At 36.1% G+C, this 19,355-nt stretch overlaps 1 protein-coding gene across 3 annotated transcripts in view; it reads right to left on the reverse strand.

Annotated features, from left to right (window-relative positions):
• Positions 1-16,272: 16,272 nt before the first annotated feature.
• LOC132063009 (two-component response regulator ORR26-like) overlaps positions 16,273-19,355 on the reverse strand; it is a 7,453-nt gene continuing 4,370 nt past the window's right edge. For 2 of the 3 annotated variants that reach the window (XM_059455464.1, XM_059455462.1), the window contains 3 exons: positions 17,645-17,797; positions 17,192-17,350; positions 16,273-16,681 (listed from right to left, as the gene is read on the reverse strand). In XM_059455464.1, the coding sequence (XP_059311447.1) occupies positions 16,434-16,681; positions 17,192-17,350; positions 17,645-17,797 (560 nt within the window). In that variant the 3' untranslated portion in view covers positions 16,273-16,433. Of the gene's footprint in view, positions 16,682-17,191; positions 17,351-17,644; positions 17,798-18,682; positions 18,889-19,355 lie in introns of those variants that run through there. The other variant, XM_059455463.1, reaches the window with a different exon arrangement.

A 19,355-nucleotide genomic window follows, 5' to 3' on the forward strand; every position in this document is an offset into this window, starting at 1 on the left:
AGTTGAGTTCGCTTCCCCAATTGTTGTTTGTTGAGTAGATGATACATGCTCACTTAGAGTTATGATTGCTAGGCTTTGAACATTTTGAAGCTTTGTGAAAGGGGAAAGCTATTGCAGAGTGATTACATTGTCCCAGTTCTACTTTGAAGTAGGTTACGGTCTACTTGAGTTGGACTTTGATTAGTTGATTATATATGTTATGAAATTGATAGGAGAAGCATGATTAGGGCTTCAGACATAAAGTATGGTTGGAAATTTCTTTATTTGATATTGGTTGATTGATTATGTGATTATGATATGATAAGGAAGGAGTTAATGAATACTCTTCTTGTTAACTTGGAGTAATCCCTTGTTCATGCTTTTGATGAATTGATTATTGAGTCTTGATATGACTTGTGGCATGGTGACTTATGTTCTTTGATATTGATACACTGATATTTCACATTCTTAGTTGATTGTAGAACGGAAATACATTATGATAAGAAAGACAATATAAATACGGAAAGGCACATTTGACGGGGGTGAGGATATGGCCTAGTTATGGGCTCGTGATCCGAGGTTAGTTCCAAAGCGAGTGGTACATGGACACCATAGGTCCTCTGCAGGTCATGGCTATTTGGGAAAACAATACCATTTAGCATATATGTACGGATATGTGACAAAGTCGAGATATTTCGTGAGTTATGGTTGTGTTGGTAATGACATGGATTTAGTTACTTGTATTGATTACTGTTTGAGTGGGCTTATCTTATTTCGGTGTTGGATGATTCTTGTTGATAGTTTCATATGGTTATGTGTTGTGGTGCCTATCTGTCTATTCTTTTGATTTTGTGATTTTATGAATGATACTAATCTTAGCCCGCCTATGATATCTACCAGTACATAGCGTTTGTACTGATACTACCTTGCTGCATTCCTTTGAGTGCATATTACGATCCACAGACGTCTACCAGACCTCATATTTAGCGTGAGGCTAGTTTCCGACAGATTTGAGGGTGAGCTCCTAGCCACGCCAGGGCGCCTGAAGATCTTTCTCATTTTGAATGTCTATTCATTTCAGACATTTATGTTTATTTCAGACAGCCGTTCATTCTTTAGACACTTATGTTTTAGGGTCCGACTTTCGAATTTTGGGATTGTAATAGATAGGACTTCCGCACCTTTATTTATTTATGGCATGACTAGACGGTTTGGAGATTTTTATTATCATTATTTCCTTGAATGTGCTAAAATTGACTGATTAGATGATGACTGGTTAAGGGAATTGGTTCCCCCACTAGGTGAATTAGTGTGGGTGTCACGGCTAATTGGGTCATGACAGCAGACACCCATATTGCTATCTTAATAATTCGGGTCCGAAAAGTCACCTAACAAGCCAATCCCGTGACCCAAAGGTCAATATAGTAATTTCGTTGCAAAATCAGTTTCCATATAGTGAAAATAGTATTGTATGAGGTTAAATGAGTCTAATGATTACCCTATACTATACTTCTATTCGGAACCCCAAAACAAACCAAAATTAGTCAAATCCAAGTCTCAAGCGTAAAACTGGAATTTCATTGAAAAATAATGTAGTCAAAATAGTACTATACGAGTTTAAACGAGTCCAATGATACCCAAAATGCTATAATTTGATTCAGAACCCAAAAATGAACACAAAAAGGTAAACCCAACCTCGCAAGGGAAAAACTGGAAATTGTTTTAAAATTGGTTTACCCATAGTTTAGTTAGTCTAAATGTAGAAAATCCAATCAAAAAGTCATCACCGTGATACTCAAATCCATGATCAACCACTTTTCAACTTTTGGGTTCAAACTCCAATTTTCTCCAACCAAAATCAAGACTTGAACTTAAATAAGCCTCGGGGCTCATGGGGAAATACAAAAACAAAGATTAGGCACTTACCCATTATTTGAGACAAATCCATGGACACAGAAATCACCCAAATCCAGGCTCACAAACTTGTGAGAAAAAAAAGCGAACAAAGTTGAAGAACACGAAGTTGTTTTGGCCCGAATCAGATGCTAAATAATCATGAGATTCACCTTTGACAAGCCCAACATGATCCTTGCGAGATTTCACCCAAAATAGCCTTTTGAGTTACCCAATTTGGCCTTAAAATGAGAGAGATATGATGTTTTGAAATTTAAAGGAAATCAGAAATTCATGGACGAAATAGGGGCAAAATCGTCATTTTCAAAAATATTTCAACTACTGTCCAAAAACAAGCACAACAGTGTGTGCTAAAATGGCCATAAATCCTTGCACGAATGTCGAAATCACAAACGGATTAAGCCACGGGAAACTACATTCTAAGGGCTACAACTACCATCAAGACATGATCTCCAAAGTCTTTATGAATTTCGAGAAATTTGCTGCTAAAGTAAGAGAAAAACCACGTTTAAACACTTTTGAATTTTCTCCAAACTTCCTCTAACGCGTCAAAACTCATTCGAAACCTCCCGGACACAAACCAAAAACATGTAACTTGAGTACAAACGACACTACAAACTTGCTCGCTCACTCAAAATGCTAATCTGACATCGCTAAGGCACGTTTTTTCATAAAATCGCTCTAACTTTCTCAAAACTCAAAATTTAACAATCGAACATCCAAAATCTGCCTTAACCCCTCGGTGCCCGAATGAATGACTCGACTAAGTCATAAATCACATTACGAACCTAATGGAGCTGTCGGAATTTGATTACGGGTACGTTTACCCAAAAGTCAACTTTTGGTCAAACTTCTCCAATTTAGAACTTCAAAATGTCAAAACTTAGATTTTCTACTCCGATTCTCATCCGATCATCTTGGAACGGAGCCACACATCCCCACAAGCCTTAAACATCAATAAGAAGCTAACAGAAACAATAAATTTTCAATATGAAACTTATTTCTCTCTAGAACCATCTTTTCACCATAAATAAGCATATTAAATACTAAAACAAACTTATTTGTCAAAAACTAACCCAACGAACTCTAAAATTAGTTCTGTCAAATTTTGTAGGTCATAAGTAATGTTACAAATCTAACGGAATCTTCAGATCACCAATCAGAGCATGTTTTCCCAAAATAAATAATTAATCCAAATAATTATTTCCAAAAAAATAAAGCGAATGACATCCGGACTTCAAATTTTCTCAAAATAATAATTATGGAGCTTTTGAAATAGGCGACACGTAAAATAGAGCATCGGTTGTTACAAAATATTTCAATTTGTTAATGAAAAGTTCATTTTTCTTTTGCAACCCACTGCTACTCGAATGCGTTCCTCGTAATGTATGCTTCGGAAAGGGAATAAAGAAACACGAAAGCAAGATGAAATATTCATTTATTTAAGCTAAAGAAAAATATAATAAGTCCATTACAAAACAACTTTGTGAAATCCTAGAGCAATTGAAACAAGTTTTTTTTAATTAAAGTTAAACTAATATACCAAAATGATTTGGCAAAAGATAGACAATGATCACTTTAATGCAGGGGAACTTCTCTGTGTATTTTCACCTATGTAGCTTGGAATTTTCAAAAATGTTATCCCACTCGTGTTGAATTCTTCAAAAAATGCACTATTTTTAAAAAAATTTACATAAATCTATATTTTTGAAAAATTTGAGCAACATTAATTTTTATTGTGTTTTTTCCCAGCAAGCTAGGCTGCTAGGGGCTAGAAACAATGGCTTTACATTGTCTACAATATTTTATTTATGTTTTAACCGTTCCATATTTGATGGTATCCATAAACACGAGCTCAATCATATGGTTATTGGGCCGTACATGATATGTGCTAGTGGATCTTGTGAGAGTAAGTGTAGGTTAAATTCGATGATACCTGTAACAGAAGGGCCCATAAGGTTTTCTTTTGAATTTTAAGAAATAGGGCAAAAGGGTAAACATGGTTTGGTAGTGAAAACTTAACATTTTTCGTTTTTTTTATATAACCTCCGATTTCAAGCATCAATATTGACTCGACTAATTCTTGTGTCAGTAAGGCCCATTAAAAAGGAAGCATCTTAACAATCTCTCATTGCATGATAGCAACTTTATGATCCTGGGTTAATTCAATTATCCTATTTATAGAAATAACTCAATAAAGTCATTTTGTTTGTTATATATCAAATAATCACTCATGCTTAGCCTATTATCCCACTAAATAACTCCTACATGACATGACAGAGAAAACAATATAAATAGTCACTTAAGTTTGGTAGTAGGTATAAAGTTGTCCAACAAATAGACCTGTGTGCATATTAAATGTAATTCTGAAGTGGTGTCTATTTGTCCTCAAGTGATTGTCTGTTAATTTTAATTACCAGTATAAACATGAGATTGCCACTAAAATTATCTTTTGATGCAGTGACAGGAGATCAAAAATACTTAATTCACATAAATATGAAGGAGTTAATAGTGCAAACATGTAAATGACTAACAACATGTCGAGGAGCTGAGTTAGGGACATTCATAACTTCATCTTCTTCTTTCCTTTTCTCCTTCGTATTGAATTCGCAACTCCTTTTTTTTTTTTTTTTTTTTTTTTTTTTTTTTTTGCATATATCACTATTATACTTAAAAATGCTTTTCTATAGCTACAAATAAAAAAAAAAAAAAATCTATATACATCCAGTTTGACTTCTAAATATTAAATGAACTTTCTACTACCTGTTGTACAGACTAGAGTTTATTTTAATATGGTAACTGAGCTTTTTAAAGTCAAAATTGCTTTTTTGCTTTTTCAAAGTCAGATATGCGGATTAGATCCCCAGCTTTTTAGCGATTCAGGAATTTCTCTTCTCTTTTATGTTCGACGATGAGTATGTGTTTAAGTGGTGGATGATGTAATGACCCATTAGATCATTTTATCTATTTGGACTATTTTACCCTTATTTACCCTTCCTCTTGCTTCATTAGAGTATATTTGACTTTTGAGGATGGGTGGCATGATTCGTGAGGCATTCGGATGTGATTTGAGAGAGAAAATAGAATTTTTTGAGGTTTGTAAGTGTTTGGTTGACCAAAGTCAACCGCGGGGGTGCATGGGTCTTTTTGGTTATTTCGTCAATTCCAGTAGTTCTGAAATGCCGATTATGACTTGGTTGAGTAGTTGGTTCCGTTCCCAAGGGACTCGAGGCATTTTAGTCTTTTGGTTGGAATCTAGTTTTAAGGAACCCCACCCCACTCGGATCAAGCCGAGGAGTGGTGTTTGGGGTTGACGGGGTCAAGATGACCTCTTTTAGAAATTTTAAATGCGCAAGCGAGTTCGTAGTGTGTTTTATAGTTGAGATGCATACTTGGTTTGTATGCGTGAGGTCCGAATGAGTTTCAGGTTTCTGGAGTGAAATTTAGAAGTTGTTTGATGTTTTTGGTGTTTGGTGTCTCGCACCAGCAAAACTGGGCTCGCACCTGCGTGTGTTGGGCCGTAGGTGCAAGGGAGAGTATTATTGACCGAGTTGCACCTACGAAGAAAAGGTCGCTGGTGCGAAGCCGCACCTATGAGGTATGGTCCACACCTATGGACCTGGAGAGATTAATGAATTCTTGTACCTGCGAGAACTTGCGCGCATGTGCAATGTCGCACCTGCAAGGAATTGAGCGCAGGTGCGAGAATCACTGAACAGAATTGGATATTTATCCCCATTTTGTGATTAGACTTAATATGAGATTTTTTAAGATACATCCATTGGATAAGTTCTTAACCCTCGTTTTACAATTATATCTTTGATTATTAAAGGATTCCATACTAGAAATCATGAATTTAGATTCGAGACATTGGGATTTATGAACCCTAAGTCTAAAATAAGGATTCTTGATTTAATCATGGATTTGATGTTGAATTGAGTTGATTTTTGGCATATAGTCTCCATAGATAATGGGTAAACTAATTTTGGGTTAAATTTTCCATTTTGCCCTTTTAGGCTCAGAATTCTATTTTGGGTGACTTTTTGGATTCATATCTAAAGTATAGTAATATGGGTATTGTTAGTCTCATATTCTTACCTAGATAACGTATTTGAATATGTTGGGATCATTTAGAGGCTCTATGGAAGGGCAAGACTTCATTCTGACCGTCGAACTCTCATTTCAAGCAAGTTGAGATCTTGACCTTGTTTTAAAGAGTCATGGTTGGTCTAATTAGTGTAATTAAGAGAGAGTAATGGGGTAATTAAGGGGATCCCGCTATTTGTGATGTGACGAGCACTTATATAGGGTACCGGTGCCATGTTATGGGTATTTGTGTACTTTAAATTGTGTAGGCCCTATGAATGTCATGCTTTGGGCACTAGCTAATAGCATAGATTGTTGTGTGATTTCTGGTGGGCATAAATCACAGAAGTAGTCATAAAACCAAGTTAGGAGACTTACCCAACGATTCTTCCTTGAATTGCCTTCAATTTTCCTCAAAAAACGCTCTCAAACTTAAGGGTTTTCGAATGGAAGTCTAAATGAAGAGATACTAAGAACCACGTTCTGTTCAATGATTCGCAAACCTGCGCACTTAGGGTCGCACCATTTAAAAAATCCTTGCCACGAGAGATTATCAGAACTCCACACGGCGGAATGACTCACGCTGCGTACCACCACTGCGGGAAAGTCTTCGTAGGGGCAGCCCAAGACCAATTCATCGGACCCTCGCTCTTGCGGGTCTCATCTCGCTGGAGCGCATTTGCAGGGCGGATACCTCCTCGCACCAGCGCGTACACCAGAACCAGCAAAAATTTGGTTTTTGACTCTCAACACCCGAATCCTGAGACTCTACCGGAACCTCCCCTAGACAAACCAAATATGCAGATACATGTAAATATGCGATACGAACTTACTTGCGCACTCGAAATTTCCAAAAGAGGTCTCGTTGACCAAGTCAACCCCGAACGGGCAAAAACTAACTTTCCAACCAATTGACCAAAACGCCCCCAAGAGCCTCGGGAATTGAACCAAACTATCCCATTTCGTTAAAATTAGATATGACGTATTGGAGATTCCTATTTATTTTATTTCAAGGAGTCATCACCTAATTGATTTTAGGGTGAATTAGGGCACCTAATTATTAACTTAAGGTAAAACTAACCTCCGTTAATTTTGATTCTAGATAAGGGTTCTATATTATCCTAAAGGGAAGGGGTCAGGCATCCTTTAAGATCCGTTAACTTACGGTTATCCGGCTAAACTTAGGTTAATTAATTAAAGCTAAAATGACTTACAAATATGCTAAAGTTTTAAAGAAACATGTAATAATGTTGTTTAAAAACAGAACTTACAGAAAATAATAATTTGCATAAAAGATGTCTTTAAATACTATTTAAAATAAGATTTATAAAGGTTGTTAAGACTTTAAATGAGAATAGATAATAATGCTATATAAAATGAGATTTTGCAAAACATAGTAGTTTGTATATAAGCAGGCGAAAAATGCCGATTTAAGCAATACTTTGATATTTAAAACAACTCAAATGATAAAATATTAATTGATTTTCAATTTAGGAATATATAAAAAAAAATAGCCAATATGAGTTTTCTTTATTACTTTTTATTATTTCTTATTAACTACACTTGGTTAAATATATGTGTGATTGATTCAAACTTGAGGGATTATTTATAAAATATACTAGAGCTCATACTTGCATATTAATAACATTTTAGTTTTTCTAAGATAGTAGGCATAAGTCATAAATCTTTTAGCTCAAAATATGTAGTCATACTATTTGAAAATCAATTATTCTAATGACAACTATTATAGGTATTTATAAATGACATTAATATAAAAGAAGGAAATAAAAACTTGTGGAGTTAATTATTGTTTCTTCCTACCCATTTTGCTAAAATCAAACTCACTAATTTCGCTAAGGTTCACTTAATCTAAGCAGAAAAAAAAAAACAAGTAAAGTGTTAGTCATACAATACAAATTAAATGCACAAAAAAAAATAGAGGAGTAAGATGATTGAAATGGGCTCAGCCCATTTAGGACTGTCGCTGTACGTTACTGTTGAGCTTCGGCCCATTTTTTATGGATCGCAGCTGTTGCATTTCATTATTGGGCTTTAGCCCAAAACTTGATTTTCTTCCCCTTGGCTGTGGATAAAGGGGCTGGACAGAATTGAGTGGAAGATGAAATTACGTTGGGCTTTAAGCCCAACATCGAGCGTGGAGAATGACGAGCCCCGAATTGGAACTCCATTTTTCGATGTGTACATGTAAAAAAAGATAAAGATTAGCAGGCAATCCAGATGAAGTACGCACACACATAAACATACACATGGCATTACAACACATATCTAGTTAATCATTCAAGGTTCTCAAAGTGGTTCGAATACAGTATTTCTTCCTTGAATCAGATACCTAAAAATAAAAATATCAAGCACAGAGACATATTATCTACGTTCCAGTCAGCAAACATTTTCTTAGCTGAGTCAACCATATTTTCTTCTATGGCTAGATGAAGCAACATCACAAAGTCATGAGCAATGGAAACTAGTATTGTACTACACTTCGATAAAACAAGACAGAAGCAGAAATGTATGAGTGATACAGTCAAAGAGGGGTGCAGGTATAAGGAAACTTATATCATTAGAGTCCTATAACCATATAGCATAGTCATTTATAAAACAAAAGAAAGCTAATATTAGATGGGTTGTCAGCACTGAACAAGATTTTGATCCAATTCCATTTTCAAGTAACTTAATGGCTTGATAAGTTTCCCTTTCTTTTCTTTCTTTCTCGCTGGACACATGATAAAAAGTCCTTTATACAACAAACGCAAGTTCGAATTAGACGAGAACAATGACTTATACTTTTAACACACACGCGCGCTAAATCCGCAAACCGACAGCCAGACATTGTTAAACTTAAAGGAAATCTAGGCGACGCAGCAGCCACTTGAAGCGGGTTCTAATACTTAGCAACATCAAATCAAACTCTTCTAATACCGACCGAGATTAAATGAAACCAATTTGCAGCCCGTGACTAAAACATGTTCACTGAAAAAAGATGGGACTTGAACAGAGGATGACATTTAGTGTTTGAAATACGAATGGTTTAACACTTTGCGACAGAAAGCACCTTCGAGTAATAATCTATTCAAAGCGGAGATTCTCTATTTCCATTCGAACAAATTCAGAATTCAGATTTCGATAAGTTGTAGGGAGACATTAATCTTAAAATACTACCAAACTTCGTTTTCGAATAGAAGACTAATAAGGGATCAGATATTTTAACGACATCAGTTGTTTTAACAGCAACTTAATACAGAATAGGGACTGAACTAACTTAACCAAACACATACTAAGTATACAAAAAATAGATTCGGAATAATGCAACAACTTTCTTTGGATTTAAAACTCTCATGAACTCATTAAGAGGACAAACAGTTAGTTATTTCTAAATCATGACCAAATATGCTTCGAAAACATACGACGATGGGATTAGGCCAATAGGACTAAACGTGGACAAAGCTATGACAGTATTTTGTTGTCGAGTTCCTATATGCAACATCTAAACCCCTAATGCCAGACCTTGAATACAATCATATTACTTTGCTAACACATAACGAGAGACTATTAAGGCTAATGTAGGTATTTGAGATTCATTTCATGAATTTTCATAAGCAAACACTCAGTGGTATCATGGTCTAAGATATGTTTATCTTCACATAGGCATACTAATCACACGAAAATAGAACTAAGTCTAATACATTATTGCCAAAAGAAGCAGCACGAACACGGATTTGAGACCTCATTGAATCAACAACCAACATCGATATGTCGTACAATCATTTCGTCACATCTAAACCTAATAAATTGCATTCATAACGAATATGGTATTTCGAACAAAAAGAACGAGAGAAGAGGGACAGCCTGTTTTGGGTACGGTGAGCGAGGCGACGCAAGGGTCTCGAATCTAGGCTCGAACCCGGACGAACTCGAACTCAAAAAGGTCTTTCGAATCGAAATCGGCAGGACAGTATATCCTTCTTTAAAAAAAAAAGAAGTATGGTTTAATTTTTTCGAATAATCTCAAAACGGAAGTAACGAATATGCCCAAAACAGAACGGGATTTGAATAAATTCAAGGTTTGGAGTAAGAGTCGAAAATAGAAGTATTGAAGGTGGTAGAGTCGGTTGTTCCCCCCAATCCGTCTTCGCTTCCTCCTCCCCCCTTTCGGCTGAAGACTATGTCCACATTTATAGTAGATGGAACTAGGGTTTATCACTCATTTTTGGGCGGGATTTGAAATTGAATGCTTTTCAAATCCGAACGTTGGAGGCCTTCACGTGGTTGATTCAGTGTTACCGAAAATGGCTCGACCATTTGTGATCTGTGAGGATCGACTCATGTTTGAAGCTAGAAGAAGGATTTCTTTCTATGCGACGAGCTTAGATAAAGTAGACGTTTGGACGTTTTCTTGTGTGGAAACGGGTAGGCAAAACTGCCATGGTTGAAAGAATGGTCAAGGTTTGCTAAAATGAGGAAAGAGGAAGAGGAAAGGGACAAAGGGAAAGGGGCGGCTGTTTGGTTGAAGAAAGGATTAGGCTTAGCTGTAAAAGGGCTGAAATATTTTATTTCGTTTGGGCCGGGTCGGGTAATGGTTTGGGTTGGTCCGTTTGGGCTGGCCGAATTAGTAAGGAGTAGATTTAAAGTGGGCTTGGGTTGAATTTGTAGTGTGGACTGGTTTGGGTGCCTCTAATTTAATAACTAGTCCAATATATACTATGTGAAATTAATATGTAGGAAACAAATACTTGATAAAGTATAATTAATTTAACGAGCACAAAAATCCGAAAGTAAAATGACGACGAACCATTTTTAAATTTGTGAAAATAATGATATTAATAGTAGTAGAAATAGTAGTGAAAATAAAATATTTAACTCGTCAATAAATTTAGAAGCCCGAAGAAATAAATTAGAATAAAGGAGGGACAAAATTGGGTGTCAACAACCCTCAAACAAACTATATTCAACTTCCCAAAGCTAATGGAACCAACGAAAATCCCAAAAGATGTAATTACCCCCGAAGATGCCCAAAGTCAACCTAACACTTAAAGGTTACTTAACTTAGAAAATTTCCAACACAAGCAAAGGGGCTGGTTCACAAAGGCAAAAGCAAGAAAGCGACCAAAATGACCTAACGGTCGTTACATCATCCACCACTAAAATACATGTTCTTCCTCGAATATGAAAGACAAGAAAAAAGAAAAGACGTACCTGGGGGCATAAAAAAGCTGAGGGTACCTCGCCCTCATATCCAACTTGGTCTGCCAAGTAGCCTCCTCCACCAGACGACCTCTCCGCTGAACCTTCAGAGAAGCAATTTCTTTGGATCTCAACTTACGAATCTGACGGTGCAAGATAGCAATTGGCTCCTCCTCCTAGGATAAATTATGATCAAGCATCATCGAATCCCATCTAATCACATGAGAACCATGCGAAACATACTTTTTGAGCATCGAAATATGGAATACCGGATGAACGCTCGACAAACCGGAGGTAGTGCTAACTCATAAGCAACATCTCCAACTCTTTGAATAATCTCAAAAGAACTAATGTAACGAGGACTCAACTTTCCTTTCTTCCCAAATCTCATCACACCCTTCATGGGTGAAACTTTAAGCAAAACCCAATCACCCACTATAAACACTAAATCACGAACTCTCTGGTCCGGGTAAATCTTTTGCCGACTCTGAGCGGTGAGAAGCCTCTCCTGAATAATCTTCACTTTATCCAATGAATCTCTAGCAAGTCTGTACCCTAAGGCCTCACCTCAAAGGATTCAAACTATCCAATAGGAGATCGACGTCTCCTACCATACAAGGCCTCAAACGGTGCCATCTCAATACTCGAATGGTAACTGTTATTTTAAGCGAACTCAGCCAATGGAAGGAATTGCTCCCAATGACCACCAAAATCAATCACACATGCTCTCAACATATCCTCCAGAACCTGGATAGTACGCTCAATCTGATCATTAGTATGGGGATGAAATGCTGTGCTCAACTCAACCTGAGTATCCAACTCTTTTTGCAAATACTTCCAGAAGTAAGAGGGAACTGAGTCCCTCTATCAGAAATAATGAAAACGGGCACTCCATGCAAACAAAGAATCTCACAAATGTAGATCTTAGCCAGCTTCTCAGAAGTATAAGTCATCTGAATAGGAATGAAATGAGCTGACTTAGTCAAACGATCCACAATCACCCAAATGAAATCAAACTTACCCAAAGTTCGTGGCAACCCTACCACAAAGTCCATGGCAATTCCACTTAGGAATGGGCATCTTTTGAGAAATCCTACTAGGCTTTTGATGTTCATACTTCACCTGTTGAAAATTCAAGCATCGAGACATAAACTTCACAATATCCCTCTTCATGCTACTCCACCAATAGTGCTGCTTCAGATCTCGATACATCTTCATAGCACCAGGGTGAATAGAATACCTCGAGCTGTGAGCCTTCTCCATAATCAAAGTAGTCAAATCTCCGGTCGGAGGCACACACACTTGTCTTTTGATCCTCAAAATCCCTTCTTCATCAAGCTTTTCCTTAAGAGCCTTTCTCTTCAACACTTTATCACGAATTTGGCACAACTTTGGATCATCAAACTGTTGTGCTCGAATATGCTCCAATAATGAAGAACGCGCCTCCACACAAATAAGAACTATTCCAGGTTCAGAATTATCAAGCCTAACCAAGGAATTTGCCAAACTCTGAATCTCTCTAGCTAAAGGTTTCTCCCTAATTTAGAGACGAGCAAGAGACTACTGATTTCCGACTCAAGGCATCTATGACCATATTGGCCTTGCCCGGATGATAAAGGATAGACATATCATAATCCTTGAGTAACTTTAACCATCTTCGCTGCCTCATGTTCAGATCCTTTTGGTTGAATATATGCTGAAGACTCTTATGATTCATGAAAACCTCACAATGCACGCCATAGAGATAGTGTCTCCAAATATTCAAAGCAAACACCATCGCCGCTAACTCTAAGTCATGAACGGGATAGCTCTTCTTGTGAACCATCCGGAATCATTTCCCTTCGGACCCAACATATGTATCCTCAAGTGTAATATGCATGAGACCATATGTAAGCATAAATATGACATGCACATAACAAGCAATCAATGCCAAGCAATCAAGACTCAATAGTTAGCCTCTTTTCCACTTTTATAGCGAGTATTTCAGAGTGATGACATCATTAAGAACATATAAGGTAGGTAGAAAGCATAGATGAAATAAATAAGGGGTCTCATGCCCACTTAAGAATTGGGGATTTTAGAAATTGAGCATGAATTAGTGATTATTACTGATGATTTTTAGTTCATGGGTTATATTAAGTATGAGGATCATGATTCTAGGTTCAATTTATTGTTTTGCCCATTTGGGTTTGGAATACTAAATTTAGGGCTTAATTTGGGGGTTTTGGATTATGTAGCTACATGGGTGTTGTTGGATTCGTGTTCTAACAAATAATCCATATTTGACTAGACTTTGTTCATTTGGAGACTAGTCAGAGTGGCTAGAGGGCGTCATAATTCGAGATTCGGCATTCCAGGCATGTTGAGACCTTGAACCCTTTCTTGAATGTGTGTGTTGGCTAAAATGAACCCAATAAGAGGGGATTGGGGTGAATTAAGGGGGTTTCGATACTTGTGAGGTAACGAGCACTAGTATCGGATACCGGTCATCTTGTGATGGGTATTCGCGCAATTTCAATTGTATAGTTGGTCTGAATGCCATGCTTTTGGCACTAGCTGATAGAATAGCATGATCCTTTGGATCTGTGATTGGGGTCTGATGACCGTACTTATGTCTCTCATTATTATTAATTTCATGTCTTGTATGTTCGTGTGCATATCACTCATACATATATCCTCCTTGAAATGAAAAGGAAGTAAAAAGGTGAAGCCTTTATGGTGTTATGAACATAATAATGGATTTTATGCTTTTATACTTGTTCTTGACTTAACACGTCATATTCATGCTTTTCATGTATCCATGCATACGATTTGAGGATATGATTGTGAGTCTGATGGGATCTTATTGCGGACGAGTGATGATGTTTTGGCACGTTCTATTGGTACTTGAGCCTGGTTGGCTAAGAGACAAGTTATTGAGATGTGATGTGATTTAGGCCGTGATCCAAGAAAATTAGCAGAGCGGTGATATATAGGCCTCATGAGCCTCCCATGGGCCACGATTCATTCATATTCGAACGTATGTATATCGGGAAGTGGAAATAAAGGTCTTGCATTGCATTTGCATATCATTCATTCATTCTCTATATTGTTATTGTGACTACTGGTATTTGTTTTGCCTTATCTTGAAATCTATCTGTTATGTGGGTTTAGCTGTTATTGTGATTGTCTTGTATTTAGACTAATCGTGAAAAAGTGTAGTTGTGATGTCGAAAACCAACCCTCGTCTCCATTCCGAAAAGGGTCCGCCAACAATGCATGCTGAGTACCCATTATTTATTGTATTCACGCTACACTTGCTGCACTCTTTTTTTTTATGTGCAGACTCGATCCCTAGCACGAGTGGAGGTCGTGACTACCAGGTTCCCCGTTAGAGCGTTGCTTCAGAGGGCGGGGTGAGCTTCTTGGATTCGGGATGGCTCTGGATTCTCCTTATCCTTTACTTTCTGTCTTCTTCATTTTACACTGTTTCCTTATGTTTTCAGACTATTTGTACTCTTAGTGGTCCTTGTATTATGGTGACATCAGATTTTGGGGAAGGATTGAAATAATTACTTAAGTATTTCTATTTTAGATTGTTAAGACATGAAAATGACTTGTATGCCTATTTCTGCTTTTAATATTTTTGTTTATTTGGGGTTGTTAACGGTTGGTGTTGGCTTACTGGTACGGTGGGACTAGTGCCATCACGACTTGGTAAATTGGGTCGTGACACATGAGACCCCTTATTTATTTCATATATGCTTTGTACCTGTCTTACATGTGCTTAAATGTTGTCATTACTCTGAAATACTCACTACAAAAGTGGAAAAGAGGCTAACTATTGAGTCTTTAGTGCTTGACAATGATTGCTTGTTATGTGCTTGTCATATTTATGCTTTCATATGGTTTCTTATGCATCACTTGAGGAAACATATTTTGGGTCTGAAGAAAAATGATTCCGGACCGTTGACGAGAGTATATAGGCTGATTGACCGAGGGATATGATTGATATGAGCACGATTGGCTAGTGACAAGTAATGTGAGCCTAAGAATGACTAGATTATGTAATTGAGAGCCAAATATGGCTAAGAAACCTAAAGGGAAATGGTTTAGGGTGGTATATGGATCTCGCGAGTCCCCCATGAGTCACGCCCTCTATTAAAGGAGCGTGTGTGTATTGGAGATGGAAAGGCCTTGCAATGCATATCATAGGCATTCCTTATCATTTTCTTATATCTATGTTTATTTGTTGTGTTGAGCTGATATTGAATTATTTGGTTGCTTGATTCAGATTATCGAACTGTATTTAAGGGTTTAGATGCTATAACCTAGGCTTGTAACATATGATTTTGAGAATACAATGATTATTATGATTATTATGGTGGACTAACTGTTGTTAGGTGTAGAAGTAGTATTTGGAAGAGCAACCCTTATCTCTGTTTTAAGATAGGTCCGGTCAACGATGTTGCTGAGTACACGTTGTTCGCCGTACTCACTCTACTCTTGCTGCACCTTTTTATGTGAAGATTTTGTCCCTGGTTCGAGCACTATCCGCAAGTTCGCCGACCGTTGATGAGGCCTTCTCAGGAGTTCGGGTTGAGCTACAAGCAAATCTGAAATCACATTCTCACTTACCTTTATTTTCTATCTTTTCATTTCAGAAAGTGTATTAAGTAATACTTCAAACTTGTATCAGTATTTTTAGCAAGTTCTTATGCTAGTGACTAGTCTTGGGAGGATGGTACTCATTTCAGTATTTTATGATTATAAAAGCTTTAAAACTCGAAATTGAATTGTATGGTTTCTTTCCGCTCTTATTTCCTTAAATAATTGTTTAATTGGGTTATGGATGGCTTACTGACCCGAGTGAGTTAGTGCCTTCACAGCTTACAAATTGGGTCGTGACAGTTGACTTCAGTAGCCGGAATGCTTAAATTACTACAATTTTTCAATTACTATAATCAAAATTTCTGGAATTTTTTTTTTTTTACAACAAATTGTTGTTTATTAGCTACACCACCTGCCAAATTATAAACACAACAACTAGAACCTAAGAAACCAACCAAACAACTATATCAACCAATCAAACAACTAAACGTCCCAAACAACCAATCAAACATAAACAAATAATCTAAACATTGAAGCATTTGAAACATCCCAAACAAACATCAATTTGAAATAGTCTAAACATCCCAAACCAACAACCAAGAGAAATTTCAAGTCTAAATAATTTAAATGTGACAATAAAAAATAATAACCAACAACAATACGATCTAATCCTTATAGGATTTAGTCGATTTATCATCATCAGATATCTGTGCCATGTGCTTCTTCATGAACTTCTCGATTTTAGCAAAGTTCGCGTCGTAAGTTTCACACTTTTGCACTAGCTCTGCGATTTGACTTCGCATCATTTCCGTTTTGTCCGTATTTTTCAAAATAGAAGCATCAGACAACATCGGTGAAGAGTATTGAAGTCCAAGCTCGTCAACTCTACCTTTCTTTGGACCACCTACCGCCCCTATCCATATTGAAGCCATAAACACTTATTATTCCTAAATATTATAAATTTCAAAATAAATGCAATTTGTCAAAATGACTAGTAATTGGGATCGGCGAGAGGATTATGTTTCATGTTTGATATAAGTTTCAGAAGATTTTGTTAATTGTTTTTTTACCCCATTAATTCGTAGAAGAATGTAATATTATTCGGATCGCATTATTACTTTCAATTATTATCAAGAACAAGAAAATTTAGTGGTAAAAGTGACGTAGTTCTAGTTGAACTTTAGAAACTGAAATGATGGAACAAATTTAGGTGAGGATTGTCATTAATTATGAGCTAAAGTCAATTATAAAACAGCAGTATTAGCATTAACTACTTTTTACGAAGAAACTGAAATGATGAAACAAATTAAGTTAGAGGCTTTCATTTAATTGTGAGCTAAAGTCAATTATAAAACAGATATGCAGTATTAGCATTAACTACTTTTTACTAATAAGAACCTCTCTTCTTGAAATGTGAGCTTACCTTTGTTCACTTTTTGAGCGTTTTCTTTGACTTTGTTGCAAATAATATGCTGCCAAACATTGATGAGATCATTCACCCTCAATGGTTTTCGCCAAAAAAAGCATGCTCCTTCATCTAAGGCTCTCTTGGAAATCTCCACGTTTGCTTTATCAGAAATCACTACAACAAAAATTTATAAAAAATAATCTATTTGCGTAAGATTTCCTTAGATGATGCATATAAATAAATAAATAAATAAATAAATAAATAAAAAAAAAAATTAATCTAAATAGTCATCCACCAAACTACTTAAACTTAAAATGGTCAGCGAATGCATAATCAATATATAATCTATGTATAGCTGCTAGGAAAATAAACATTGAATCACCATTGGCTATTTGAGTAAAGATCACTCGAAAAAACGTCTACTCCTCGATTCCAAACAAGTGCTCTACATGATGATGCATGACTTACAAATAATTGGAATGTTTTTTTGACGCAAAATGTGCTTGAGAAATGTGAATCCATCCATCTCTTGCATGTTGACTTCAGCAATGACAAGGTCATATTGGCTTTCCCGTTCTAGAATCATTGACAAGGCTATAGTTGGTAATTCAATCGTCGTAACTGTACAACAAAAACAAATGCACCTTAATCCAAAGTCCAAACCCAGTTGTTCTAGTTAATATATATAGATAAAGAAAAGTTCTTAATTTGTCTGTGAACTTAAGGTAATTGGATATGTGTTATTTATTGTTTAACGAATTTATTCCCATGCATACATGACGAATATACTACGAGCCTGTTTGGATGGGCTTATGACTTTTAATTTATGTAAGTTTTTGCTTATTTTACTATTTTGGCTTAAAAATAAGTGTTTAAAATCACTTTTTATTTCTTTCAAAATAGCTACAAAAGTGCTTAAAAGTCATTTTGGCTTAAAAGCACCTAAAATAAGTCAATCCAAACAGGGGCTAGATCAATAGGTTCATGACACGAAGTATTATTTTACATAAATTCCTATCACTTAACAATGAACAGGTTGTTAAATAGAAACTAAGAATTTTCAAGTTAAAAAAACCTTTATACTTTAACTTATGGAACCTAAGAGAGATTAAGAAAATAAAGTTGACAATAATTTTCAGTTAGAGAAAGGAAAAGTTATTTTAGATTAAAAAGGAAGACAAATTTAACTTTTAAACATGTAATAGCCTCCCATTCTGCAAATGTTGCTTGATTAAAATTCATAACCGCTTGATAAGAATGGATATCCCCCCCCCCCTCCCCCACCCCTCCATTTTTATTGTCGAACGATAAGCAAATAAAAAGATGCTCTCCTCCACACATTTAACAAATTCGATTATCTTTTCAAAATTCAGTTACACAAAGTTTATAAAATAAAAAGCAACAAGAATCATACAGGATACCGTACAAAATAGAGCAAAATTAAATCTATTTAAGAGTATTAAACCCTAAAAAAATAAAGTAATTGTAATTACAGAAGGAAAATACCTTTATAATAATGCTCTTCGAGTATGGCTGCTATGTGCATTAGTGAAGTAGTGTTAGGATCAACCACGAAAATTTGATGCCCTCGAACAGAACTTGGAACGACGATATTCTTTGAACTTTCAACATCCATTATATTACTATTAAAAAAAAAACTAAAATTGGCTCAATTTCAGAATTTAACTATCGTGTTTATGGAAAATATTGCATGTACGCTTTTATAGTTGTGGTATACAGTGATGAAAACACCCTTCTACAAAAAAATATGATTGACCGACACTACTACTATTTGAGATAATGTAAAATAATATCAACTTGAGACACTGAAAAGTCTTAAAATCACAGTTTCAAACTCAAACTCCCATATAATGCTGAGTTACGATTATTCGACACTTTGCGTTAAATTCTTCGTATGTCACTAGTGGTCTAAATGTGTTAACAAGAAAAAATGAAGGAGAAAGCTATGAAATTAGTACCTTGTGATGGACAATATGCTAATTAGTTCAATATAGTTTATATATATATATCTCATACGTTATGTTTTGACCTCCTATTATTGCTACAGATAAAGACTCGATAATGCATGTGTATACGGGTAAAACCGAGGAAAAAGCATTTTCCTTGTTTTTGGCTATGTGGGGCCCCCACATTCCCAAAAATTCAACCCGGCGAGGGT

This window comes from Lycium ferocissimum, chromosome 7 (genome assembly GCF_029784015.1).
Source record: "Lycium ferocissimum isolate CSIRO_LF1 chromosome 7, AGI_CSIRO_Lferr_CH_V1, whole genome shotgun sequence".
Lineage (NCBI taxonomy): Eukaryota > Viridiplantae > Streptophyta > Magnoliopsida > Solanales > Solanaceae > Lycium > Lycium ferocissimum.